The 12,095-nt window shown below is 42.7% G+C and overlaps 2 protein-coding genes across 2 annotated transcripts in view; both read left to right on the forward strand.

The window, feature by feature from the left end:
• The window catches only part of TEKT3 (tektin 3), a 201,992-nt gene that overhangs the window by 93,863 nt on the left and 96,034 nt on the right, over positions 1-12,095 (forward strand). The window lies entirely within an intron of this gene.
• On the forward strand, positions 144-10,909 carry FBXW10B (F-box and WD repeat domain containing 10B). Its single transcript, XM_057401368.1, has 13 exons — positions 144-180; positions 299-481; positions 574-701; positions 1,613-1,735; positions 2,244-2,356; positions 2,747-2,950; positions 3,935-4,056; positions 4,596-4,744; positions 5,604-5,746; positions 6,301-6,459; positions 7,345-7,589; positions 8,482-8,637; positions 10,008-10,909. Exons 2-13 carry the CDS (start codon positions 388-390, stop codon positions 10,853-10,855), a joined length of 2,484 nt encoding a protein of 827 aa, XP_057257351.1. The 5' UTR covers positions 144-180; positions 299-387; the 3' UTR covers positions 10,856-10,909.

Here is a 12,095-nt window from a genome sequence, read left to right on the forward strand (position 1 = left end):
GTCCCAGATCTTGGATTCGATTCCAACTGTGATCTGCTGCTCTTAGAAGCGAAATCTCATCTGCAAGAACTGGCTGGCTTGATATAATGGGTACCACTATCTGAGTATTTAACAGTGGGAAGAAACCGTATGAACTATCCTGCAGGACCCCAGGGGGGTTTCAGCATCTTCCTTTGAATGGTGAAGTATCACAGGGACTAGCAGAAAAGCTACATTAAGCTCAATCAACTCTTGCAGTGCATTGCTAACATTAGAGTCAGTAGCCACCAAAGTTCAAGCATTCACTCCTGTCTTCTAGGTGGTCAAAACACTGAATGCCTCATCCAGGAGGGTTCTGATACAGAGAACAACTCACCTATTATATCCGCAGCTGACCGAGATGTCATCATGGTTCCTAGATCTCTCCACTTGCCCTCTAGTGTCAACCCACCCAAGGACTTAATCCGCTGCCTGCCACCTCATCTGTCCACGTACATCCTGGGTAAAGCTGCTCTGGTTTTGGTTTCCCTGAAGAGTAATGAATGGTGTCCCATGTGCTCAGGGGTTAGTCAATATGTGCCTTGAATTCCTTAGGGCTTTTGGATCAGAAATCCCTCACTTCATGTGCTGCTGTGAGCAGATGCTGGGAACATCTGGCCGCACAAGTCAAGAAGGAACGTGCATGTCATAGTGTAATACAGGAGAACATCGTGTATTTGCAGGTATGAGGCATGGGCTTCTGCTGTTGTTACACGCTTTAAAACTTGGTGTTTTTCTATTACTGCCCAAGCCATTGGATGAAGCTGCTTTTGCTAGAGGTTATCTCTCACTCTGCCTTGTTCCTTCTTCCTCTACCTGCAGAGCTAAGGCAGATGAGATGCTCAGAGTGTCACAAGTGATCACAACAGAATAGCTTTTACTGACTTTGAGAGGCTGTGACTCTAAAAACGGATTAAAACATTCCTGTAATCAGGAAGAGTTTGGTCCCAAATGCAAATACTGGACTTTCAGGAGCTAGTGGAAACCGGACAGAGCTACAATGGCTCCCTGAGGCACCTCAACAGTTAGCTTTATTTGCTCCCCATAGGAAGATGGGAATGCTAGGTTTCCTTGTGAGAAATCAGAGCTGGTGGTGGGGATACAATAAAGCAGAACTTTTAGGAAAGGCTTGTCCTGCTTAGAACAGTCCTGCCACACACCAAGCTAAGTGTGATGGTAAATCCCTAAAGAGACCACAGAAATCTCAGCTCTGTGCTAGCCTTAAAAGAAGGCTGAATGAAAGGTTTTACACAGTTAAAATGAGTCTTAAATATTGATAAAGGTGATTTGAGAGCCTCTCATCTCAGTGGGTTTGGATTCTGAATCAACTGAGTGCTCACCAAAGGCGAGATGCCGCTTATTAAAAGTTTAAGACTAACATTTAGAGACAAATGGAAAGTAATGATTTTACCCAGAAGTTAAATCTACCAACAAAGTGGTGAATGCAAGCCAGGTCTCTTACACAACAGCAACAAGCCACTGTGTGCAGAGCTGCTTTGCATCTAGCATCCAATGGAAGCACTGACACATGAGTAGCATCCATTGCATACATGGGCTCTGTAGTAACTGTGCTGTCTCTGTTGGTTTATTCCAGGGCTTGTGCCCAAGAGGAGCTGTTTCAAACTATGCTAAAATAGTCAAAGTGGCAATTCCACAGTTAAATGAAGAGGGTGATGTCATTGAAGCCAAAAGCGCTGGTCGGCAAAGTAAAATGAAGGTACGTTGGAAGTTGTTGGTCTTCCGTGGATCCTGTGTTTCAGTATTTGGGGAGGAAGGTGGTGGCTTTGGAAGACAGGACAGTGAATTTGGAATTGCTTCGCTCTTGTCCAGCTCCTGCTCCTGGTTTGTCCCATCACGAGCAATTCATAAGGACTAGTGCTTGCTCAGCACCTTCTTGCATCCCTGAACTCCTGCCTTGTCCTAATGCATCCCCCAGTGCACAGGCTTGAAGATGGGGTGCTGGCACATCCATTATAAGGATGCAGCCTTTCTCCAAAAGAATAAAGGGTGCAGCAGTTGGGTCTTCCTCTTTTGCCACAGACCATGGCATGGGAACAACACTTTTTTCTGCGCTAACCAGACGTTTGTGCACTCTGGGTGCTCCTTACCAACACTTTCTCTTTCTGGTCTCATCACGACAGTATGGACAAGCTGATATGTTTCATACTATGGATAATATTGCATTCCTCTTCCCTGAGTTACTCTCCTATTTTCCTTTTCATTAGGAGAAGGGAAGCAATCTGCAGGAAACCTATAATGGTCTGAAAACTGACACAATCCAGCTGGAAGAGAGAAATGTCTTCTGTGGCTCCTACAATATTCGTATCCTCATGGACCAGTGAGTAAACTGCCTGGCTGTAGGGCTGAACGGCAGCGTCTGAAAACCTGTCCCATTCCTGTGACTCTTCTGTGAGAATGGACGGTTGGAAAAGGGTCTTTCAGCATCAGTGTTAACAAGTCCTAACTGTCAAACCCAGGTTTTTATGCAGATACCAGAAGTGTTAGTGATTTACAGTGTATCACAAGGGATATGGGGCCAGGAGGAGCCCTCTCCCTTCTTTAAGCACACACTCTGGATGCAAACTTGGGTATGAAGAACTAAGGACCCTGGTTGTTGTGCCTGCAAAGATACACCACTTAAGTGTATTGTCCATTGCGTTGTTCAATGAGGACCACTAAGCAGCAGCCCTAGATCTTGTACTCATCTCAGTCACTATTTCTTATCCAGATCAGACCAAAGCAGAGTAATCCATTACAGTGGTGGAAACTTGGTAGCTGTTGCCTCTGCAGATCGAAAAGTGAGGTTTCTTGGAATGCCAGGAATAAAGGAACTGCCTCCTCTGCTGTCTGGCCATGCCGGGACCATCAAAGCACTCTATCTCAATGAGGAGAAGGGGTTTCTTCTCAGCGCAAGCTTCGATCTCAGCATCAGGTGAGCAACGCTGGGACTGTGCCATGGGACACCAGCCCTTGGGCTAGGAAATATGAAACTTTAATCCTCCCACTCCAGTCTTTAGGAATTCTCCTTTCACCGCTTTTCATTAGAGTAATGAAGAAACGACAGTAGCTATAGAAACACATGCCCCACTCACACAGGACAGCTTCAATTTCCCTATTTCCACCCAATACCGAGTGATAAGAAAGGAAAATACAGGGAAGCACGGGCTTTCTTAAAGTACCTTAAAACACCAGATATGTTTTAAATTAACCCTTGCAGGGAGATTCTGACCTTGCTAATGTCAACATCAAGTTTAGGGAGGCTGGGTTTCTCCATGCCATTCCAGAAGGCTTGTGCTAAAGCAGGCTCAACACCCTGGTACCTGCTGTACAGCTACTTCTTTCTAGGTATTGCACGCTGAAACAAGGGCTGGAGATGATCAGCTCTCACATTTATCACTAAATCCTGACAGGATCATGATGAGGGGTGAAAAGCAAAGCAGTAGTTTGCCTGGCTCTGCATGGCAATCATACAGCTTCAGCAAAGGCAGCATTTAACAGAAGGGTTTACACCCATTCAGGCTCTCTCCTCCCTGCTCCAAAAGGGCTGCTTGTGTGAGCTTGGGTTTGAGCTCTCTAGGTAAAGTCAATAGCAATCATCTTGGCACCAGGCAGTAAATAAACAACCTTATCTTGTAAAGTTCTACTCTTTAAGGTTAACTGAATGTAACCATGCCAAAGTTGAAAACTAGCCACATGCTTCCAGGCCGTTTAGAGGCTGAAGAACACAGTATATGGGTAAAAACTTACCTGAATTGATGATTCCAAATCCTCTGATACGTTGGTAAAATGACTTCTGATTTTAATCCTGTGTTTATGGAAGAAAAGCTGGTCTTATCAAATAGGAAATAATTAACAAGATGAATTAGCAGTTAATTAAGTTAATTACCATATTCCCTTTTTGATTGGTTCTTTGTAGATGCTGGAATCTATACAGTGGTACTTGTGTGAAAACCTTCAATGGCCACTGTGGGACAATCACCTGCTTGGATTTACATGAAGAGCAGTTTGTGTCAGGAGCCAAGGATGCAATGGTGAAAGGTGAGAGCCAAGACTAGAAGCTTCCCAGCCAAAGGCAAACAGCAGCAAACAAGGGGCAGAGTACATGGGAGGTGTGAGGAGCATGACACATGAAGTGTGTGAGTATGAAACTAAACCTATAAATCAGAGGGTGAATTTTAGTGCCTCATTCTTCCTTCCAGAACAGCTGAAGCTGTGGACATAGGCTCACACAAGGTCTCTAATCTATGTCATTGAATAAATTCTCATTGTTATTGCTTCTGTTCAGTTCTGTAGCTATGGGGCTGGACCATCTTTTGGGCAAGTAATATTAATTTTCATCTTTGCCAGCTGTTTTGCTTATAGAGTAAGGATGAAAAAGTTGTGTTATTTTGCTGAACTTTGCATTTAAAATGCTTCTGCCATGCAATTACACTTTTTAAGTCAATACTTGGCTCCCTGCAGAGCTGCAGCTACAAGGTGTAGCTGTAATTCCAATAGTGTCTTTTAATTCATGTTGTACTCAGCAAAACTTATCATTGGCATATGTAGCTAATATTTTTCTCCTTTGTCCCTAACAGTGTGGAGCCTGGAGAGTGGGAAATGTCTCAAGACTCTGAAGCACAACAGTGCTGTTGGGGTGGTTAAAATGAATGGCACCCATATTGTCAGCGGGTCTGACCAAGGGCTGGTGAAGGTCTGGAGTGCTGATACTGGAGCTCTGATCAAAGTAAGTTTCTTCTTAGGTGGATAATTTTGTGCTAAATGGTCAAAAATCTTCTGTGCTAGTTTATCATAGCCTTTTGCTTTTGCCAAAGGCTTTGGACTGCTTTTGGTTTTGGGAATTTCATAAACTGATAGAACTATCCATGAACTGCAGAACTATTTGTAAGCAAATAGTCAGTTTTAACCCAGGGTTTGATTTGCTTTGCTTAACCCCCATCATTGCTTGTTCTGTGAAGATACATTAATGTCTGCTCATGTAGAGACATTCAGAACCTGGGAAGAGGGTGGGAGGGCTTGTCTGACAGCTTTTGGGGGTTTGGAGGTACGATGGGTTAGCCCAAAAGATGAGATTTGCTCTCAGAATCAGTTTATAATGCTGAAGCAGCTGGATAGATGCTCTGCAATGGGAAGATTGAGGGTAGAGTCTGCTAATTACTTTAGCATGTGCCCAGAATAAGTATTAGTCCACATTTGAGAGGAGTGAAGCTCTTTCTACATGTGGGGAAGAGTTGAAAATTGCAAGATATCCCAGCTCTGGCTGAGCTAAGCTTGCAATTGCCCATTCTACTATAGTCAGGACAGTCCACTCTCATTTCTCCTGGGTTAACAACCAAGAGATCACAAAGGTCTCAGTTCATTAACATCTATTTAATGTAAAAAAGACAGAAAATCAATGTTAATTCCATGCTAGCAAGCCCAGAACGCTTCTTATGAGTGATTATAAAACTAACACAGTTATCCATAGGGTGTATTGGTATAATAACACCCAATAAAACTACAATGCAGTATATAAGGCTGTTTTTTCTTGGTATACTTAAATCCAGATTGCTGACAGTATTGCACCTATTTCTATTTCTTTGCAGATACTGGAGGGGCACCAAGGCCCAGTTAAGTGCTTGTCCTTTGATCAGTGGCATCTAGTCACAGGAAGCACTGACGGATATGTCCTGGGATGGAGCATGTTGGGAAAACTTAAGAGATGCCTCGTAGCTTTCCGCCACCCTAAGTAGGAATCGGATGTGTTTCAAGTTGTATTCAACAGTTTACTAAATTTGTTCCCTTATAGGAACACAAAATGTCTTAACTATCAGTCCTAGTATTTGAAATATCCTTGTTTTCAGTAGTCTTCATCTTAAAACCAGTGTCAGGCATACATGGTCACAACCAGCATGTGTCAGTTAAGACAGCAACGTAAAATGCAAATATACAATCACTTGCTCACAAGCAGGGATGACTTAAGACTGACAGTGCATAGTCCACTATTTTGAGGATCTCAACCTGTACACAACAGGGTATCACACTATCATTTACTTTCCTAGACATAAAAATGAAATCTGATGCAGCAGATGGCTATAACTGTACTGGTTCCTATGAGGGTATGACGGTTTGGTTGGTTTGGACAATGGATTATGAAGGGCTTCACTATTAGACCTCTTATATATCTTGATCAGCTCCTCTGTTTAGCCTGTTGATGGAGGCAGACCTTTGCATCTCCTCCAAGACAAGAGCTATTTGATGGTGCCTCCTTGTGAAAGGATGGTGATGTGCTGTGTTTTTCAGTGAAGTCCTGTCTCTGGAGTTCCTCTATCTCAGAGTCCTCAGTGGTTGTGCTGATGGAAAGATCCGTATATTTAATTACTTGACTGGAATCTGCCTGAAAGTGTTGGTGGCCAATACCAAAGGGGATCCCATATCTTCTTTCTGTATTGGAGGAAACAGGTTGGTGACAACTTCTGCCATCAGTCTCTGAACCATATTAGGTAGATTACATTGTAATGTAAAGAGTTCTGTATTTTTTCCTTTTACTGTCCTTCTCACAAGTAAGTTTTAAAGGGGTTTACTGCTTATTGACTGCTTTAATAATCTGGTTTTTATAACAATGGCTGAAAAGAGATTTTCTTAGTCCACTCAGCAATGTACCATTTCCTGTTTCTATAAAAATTGAAATATAGATGCAACTGCAAAGCCAAACTCTGAGCCCAGATTCCTTAAGAGGTAGGAGAATCAAGCCAAGGCTTGACAGAACCTTTGCCTGTACCTGACCTACTGCCTCTTTAAAAGGCAATAATGGAAAATCCTTCCAGGTTCTTTCACTTGGACCTCTAAACTTAAAGGGAGTTCCCAGCTTCTGTGTAAGCTATAACTAGAACTCTGGTGTGTCATCAATGCTGTTTTGGTCACGATTCTAAACCAGAGCAATATATGGGCTGCTACGAATAAAACTAACTCCATCCCAACCAGACCCAGTACACCCCTCCAATTTAAGTTTAAATGTCCCTAATGACATGGCATCCTCAGTTTCTTTTGGCATTGCACTGATCTAGCTCAGTTTGCTGTTGGCAATTTTCATCCTAATTATTTTAAAACTAATTTTGCTGTAGAGTGGAATGAAAAGAGCCCCATAGAGCTCATACAGAACATGAGTTAAAAGCTTACAGCATCTGACTGATGGGACTAATTGCTATTGCTCACTTAGAAGAGTGATGGCTGTCTTGGATCTGTTTAAGGGTTTTGAATTGCACAGAAGCAAAATGGGACCCTTGGGTAGTAACTGCTCTGTTAATGTTATCTATGCTCTTATGGGCTTTTCTCTCCCTTCTCCAGGATGGTGATCAATTCATCAAGTAATCTGTTGCTGCTTGAGTTTGAGGAGACCAGGTGGGACTATACCTTAGATGCTGACAGAAAGGTGGTGGGGAAGAAAAAACAGGACAAAGGGACTTCACGCAGGAAATCTGTTCAGCGAGGGAGGCACCGCAGTGTCAGTCAGCAGCACCGACCTTCCTGGGAGAGAACAGACCTTGATCTGCATTACTTCCAGCCACCAAAAAGCTCTGGAACATCTCCAAGTATTACACACAGCCTCTGCAATACACTGCTATTCTCTAAAATGAGTTAGAAATCATTTCAAATAGTCACTGCCTTCATCCTAATACTCTGCTTTTCTTGAAGTGCAATGTGGTAGATGTGCTGGTGCATTTCCATGATTCTGTTAATTTTAGTCTTTTATAAAACCTTTGTACCTTTTAAGAAAGGTCTGCTATAAATTCAATGTGTTTGTCAAAACAGGCAGTGCCATTTTCCAACTGAGTAATAGAGAAATCAGTAGTATTCATTCTTACAGCTGGTGTGCATGGAAACATGCTGCTGATTCAGTGCTTGAATTCTTTATTAATAAAGACTGTAGAAAGTCACAGCACACCTGCATTTGGGATCTGCCATCACCAGGAACTGCAACTGCACGTAAACACACGCCTCTTAAATTATAACAATTATGTATGTCCTTTATTTTCAAATCAGAGTTAGTTAATACAGGATGGATCACAAATCTTTCACCTCTACAAGCTGTACATTGCAGATAAAATGATGGGTTAAAGTTTCCATGCTTTTAAAGGCATCAGCTGTTAACCTCATTGGTGCAGCTCTACTTGGTAAAAGATGCACAGTTTGCAGAAACAGGAAACAAACAGGGACTGCATTATATTTTAATTTTGGTGGCAAATATTATGGGTTGTGTATACATGATATTCTTTAAAATCACTGTTTGCTGCCATCTTTGGATTGTGTGGTTTTCTGCTTATCAAATATCTTTGGATTTTTTTCTAATACCTAGACCTTTAGAAGCTGTGATAAGAGGCAAAGCAGTAATTGAAGCCTTGACATCCCATCAGTTATGTTGATTTCATTAAATAAGTTTCACATCAGCAGAGTTTAGAGATGACTTACTCTTCTGTTTTCTAGCTCCTTGGTATGAACTGATGACACCAGCAGCTCACCAGCAACAGCAGCCTTTTCACATTCAGGCAGAGCAGCAGAAAAAGCTTTTCATCTCTTGCACCACAGAAGCCCTGGAAAAGTCAGAGAGACAATATTCTGCAAGGATCCTGGCAGATGATGGTAAGAACAGAAGCTTCCTAAGGAAACTGCTTTAGATCAAGCAAATAAACAGAGGCTCTAAGCTCTAGCTATAAGGCTTTGCTCTCTGTTATCTAGGGGTTTTTGTTGTATCTTTATTCTATTTTGATTGCTTTATCAGGTGTAGGAGAATTCTGCATGAAACTTTTTCAAGTACTTGGTGTTCAAGCAATAGCAGTAACTCAGAAAACTGGTTTAAAAAAACCCTGTATGTAAATTGTCTCAGCTAGCAAAATGCTGCAATCTGAAACTTGAAATAGTCCTGAGATCAGTCTGTGGCATATGGCATACGTCTCCTTAAGGTAGTTTTTCTCAGGTTTTAGATATAGAATCTGTTGGGATCTCTAACACAGACTCTGGTATCAATTGGTATCTGTACCAATTGTAAATCCCTAACCCCAAGCTCCTGGTGTTTGTAACTAAGCTGCAGGGTCATATGTATGTGCTGATTAAACAGTTCTAAATCCTGTGAATGAGGAACAAGCAGTGATTTTCATTAGCTTGTTGTGCTGTATTCTGCCTTTCTGCACTGTAACTTAATGCTCTCTAAAACGCATTCCTAGAGGGCAGAAGTTTGGGCTAACCAGTCTGGAAAAACATAGCTGTACTGCAAAGCAATGATACACAAACAATGTGACACTGTGAAGTGGCAAATGAATTGCTATGGCAAGGCCATGGGAGTAAGTGTCTTACTCTGTGTTGCAATCCTCATCTGGTTCTTAGTCAAGGGCATAATTGCACTACTTATCTTGATGTGTCTGTCATACAGCACAGCTCCCTCTCTATATCCCTTGAGGGAGCAAAGTCAGGCTATGAAGCATGTCTTGTGATTTCAAATTCAAATGCATGTCTGAGTAGTAATGGTTCAAGGCGTTCTCAGATGCTGGCTACACCAAAGATTTCTACTGGGAACTGACTTGTCTTGAAGCCTTTTCCCAAAGCAGACTGTAGGACAAGGAAGGGGTGCATGGAAAGAGGTAGTGAGGAGCCTCATTCCTTTCAGAAACCATTGTTTCTAACAAGATGGATACCAATGCAGCCACAAAGTGCAATGTATGTTACAGAATCTGACTTCAGTTTGCCCCATACAGGCTCTGACAAGGAACACTTTTCAGTTAATTCAGACAGAATTACCTCTGGCAGTTTTACTAGTGAGGCCAAGGATGAGTTGCCTGAAATGGGCACCATTGGCTTGTAGCTTCCTATGCTGCCTGCTCTGTAGATAAACTTGGACTGTCTATATGCAGGTCAATTCAGCACTCATTCCTGGTCTTACTTTGAGTACTACCCTGCCAAAAATGATCACAAAACCCATCCTCAACTCCAAATGTATCGTTTTGTTTTGGAAACAGATGGCAAAGCTGAACATGCCTCTGACAAGGCAGAAGCTACTTTGCAGCATGAAAGGAAAAGAGACTCAAGACGTACAATGTCCCTTGACAAGTTCCTCTTAAGGGTCAGCATGCTGCAGAACACCTGCAAGCCAGCCCTGGACAGCTCCAGCACTGAGAATGATGTGAAAGTCAGAGAAGCATGGGAACCTCCTCTAGAGCATCAGTACCATGCAAAGGTACAGAAAGACAAAACTCCTCTGCCACACAAAAGGGATCAGACAGTGCTGCTCCAACGTGCGAGACAGCACAGTGATTCCCTGACTGTGAGAACAGTTTCTGTCCCTTTTGAAACCAAAATGCTGCAGCTCAAGCTGAAAAACTCTTTGTATGGACCCACTGTGAATTCCTCCATCCCTGCTCCTTCTGTGGTACGTCCCAAGACTCGTGATTTGCTGCAGGAAAAGAAAGCTCACAGTGGTGGTGGTAAAGCCATTTCTTCCGCAAAAGAAGAGGTTCACGTCGCCAGTCCCTTTGCAGCTTCTTCTCAACTGATCAAATCAACACGGGTGATCATTGAACAAATGAAAAACGAAGCATTTCCGATGAGAAGAAAGTCCTTCTGTCCATATGCTGCAAGCTCCTCCCAGAGTGATGGGGAATTCAGGCTTCTGACAGGGAAACAGAAGGAGGTGTATGAGGCAGCTGCTGTAGCACAGTATCAGGCACACCAGGAAAAGCTCAGAGAAGAGCAGCAAAGAGCATGCAAGAAGGCCTGGTTAAGGAAAATTAAAGGCTTACCTATAGACTATTTTACTGGGGAGGGGAAAATACCTGCTCCTGAACTTGGGTTTAATACATTTCTTTGAGTTTAAGGGATTATCTCCAGTGTAAGTTTTTCCAATGTTATTGGTACATTCATCTATTTCCCAAGGCAGCAAAAGGACTTGAGTCCTCTCCTATATGTTAGACCTGCTGTTGCTACAAGCACAGCACTGTTTGACGTGAATACAGCTCAACATATGCTGCAACTCTGACTAATAATAACAAAAATCTTATTAGAGTTCATGTGGATTGATTAGATTTATAAGCTGAAGAAGTGTGGACTGAAAACTGGCTGAGGATTTGATCTGAGAGGGTGGTGACCTCAGCATTAGTCTACTGGGAGGCCAGTAACTAGTGGTGTAGTACAGGGGTTGATACTGGGCCTGATTTTAACATCTTTAATTGATAATATGAATGATGATGATGCAGATGACACTGAACTGGGAGGAGTGGCTGATGCACCAGCTTGTTGCTGCTGTCTACAGGGACCTAGAGGGGTGGGCTGAGAGATCTGGTGCAGTTCAACAAAGGGAAATGCCAAGTTCTGCCTCTGGGGGAGGAACAGCCCCAGGCACCTGGATGTGCTGGGGCCACCCAGCTGGAAAGCAGCTTAGAGTTTAATTTGTATTAAATTAGAAACCATTACTTTAATTTCTCTGGTTTTATGGATAAAATGCCTTAATATGCTTGAATTCCACTAATGAAATTGGCTTGAGTTGGGAAGACAAATACCTTTCTAGTTGTCTAACTGCGAATATATGGGCCAGCACAGCAGAAAATTCTCTGTTATCCTCTTGTGTTGAGGACAATCCTGCTCACAGGTAAGACAGGGGTCCTTTCTGCAGCAGTTCTGGGTTGAGATTATAGTCTGGTTAGTTTTGGTTTGCTTATTTTAATGCCGCCTTCCACTCCTAAACTCTGGGATTAAGCCAGACCTTGCTAACAGTGGACAATAAGTTGTCTGGGGTGGCTTTGCCTTATGTTAGTTTTCATATTTAAAGCAGCAAGGATTTCACTCTTAGCCACGGGATGGCACTTTCTCACAAAGAAATCAGGCTTAGCCCAGCACAGCTGCAGCCAGAGACCCTTTGGCACAACCCCTCTGGAAAAAAGCATCTAATACAGAAGTCTGATGGAAAAACATCATGGAAAGGCTGATGCCTTTCCAGTTGTGCTGAAATGAGGAGGATTAAAGTGTCATCATCTTATTTGGAGTCAATAAATCAGCATCTGCCTGCAAGCATGGGTTCTCGGGCTCTTGTGACACGCTACAGCCAACAGACT

This window comes from Pezoporus wallicus, unplaced genomic scaffold (assembly GCF_028554395.1).
Source record: "Pezoporus wallicus isolate ANWC-B61680 ecotype Strahan unplaced genomic scaffold, APGP_CSIRO_Pwel_v1 contig_8702, whole genome shotgun sequence".
Taxonomy (NCBI): domain Eukaryota; kingdom Metazoa; phylum Chordata; class Aves; order Psittaciformes; family Psittacidae; genus Pezoporus; species Pezoporus wallicus.

Coding starts and splice junctions, on each gene's coding strand:
- FBXW10B (XM_057401368.1), top strand. CDS start 388: ATGGTTCCTAGATCTCTCCACTTGCCCTCTAGTGTCAACCCACCCAAG. Junction 2,357..2,746: donor ATTCGTATCCTCATGGACCA/GTGAGTAAACTG, acceptor TTTCTTATCCAG/ATCAGACCAAAGCAGAGTAA. Junction 4,745..5,603: donor ATACTGGAGCTCTGATCAAA/GTAAGTTTCTTC, acceptor ATTTCTTTGCAG/ATACTGGAGGGGCACCAAGG.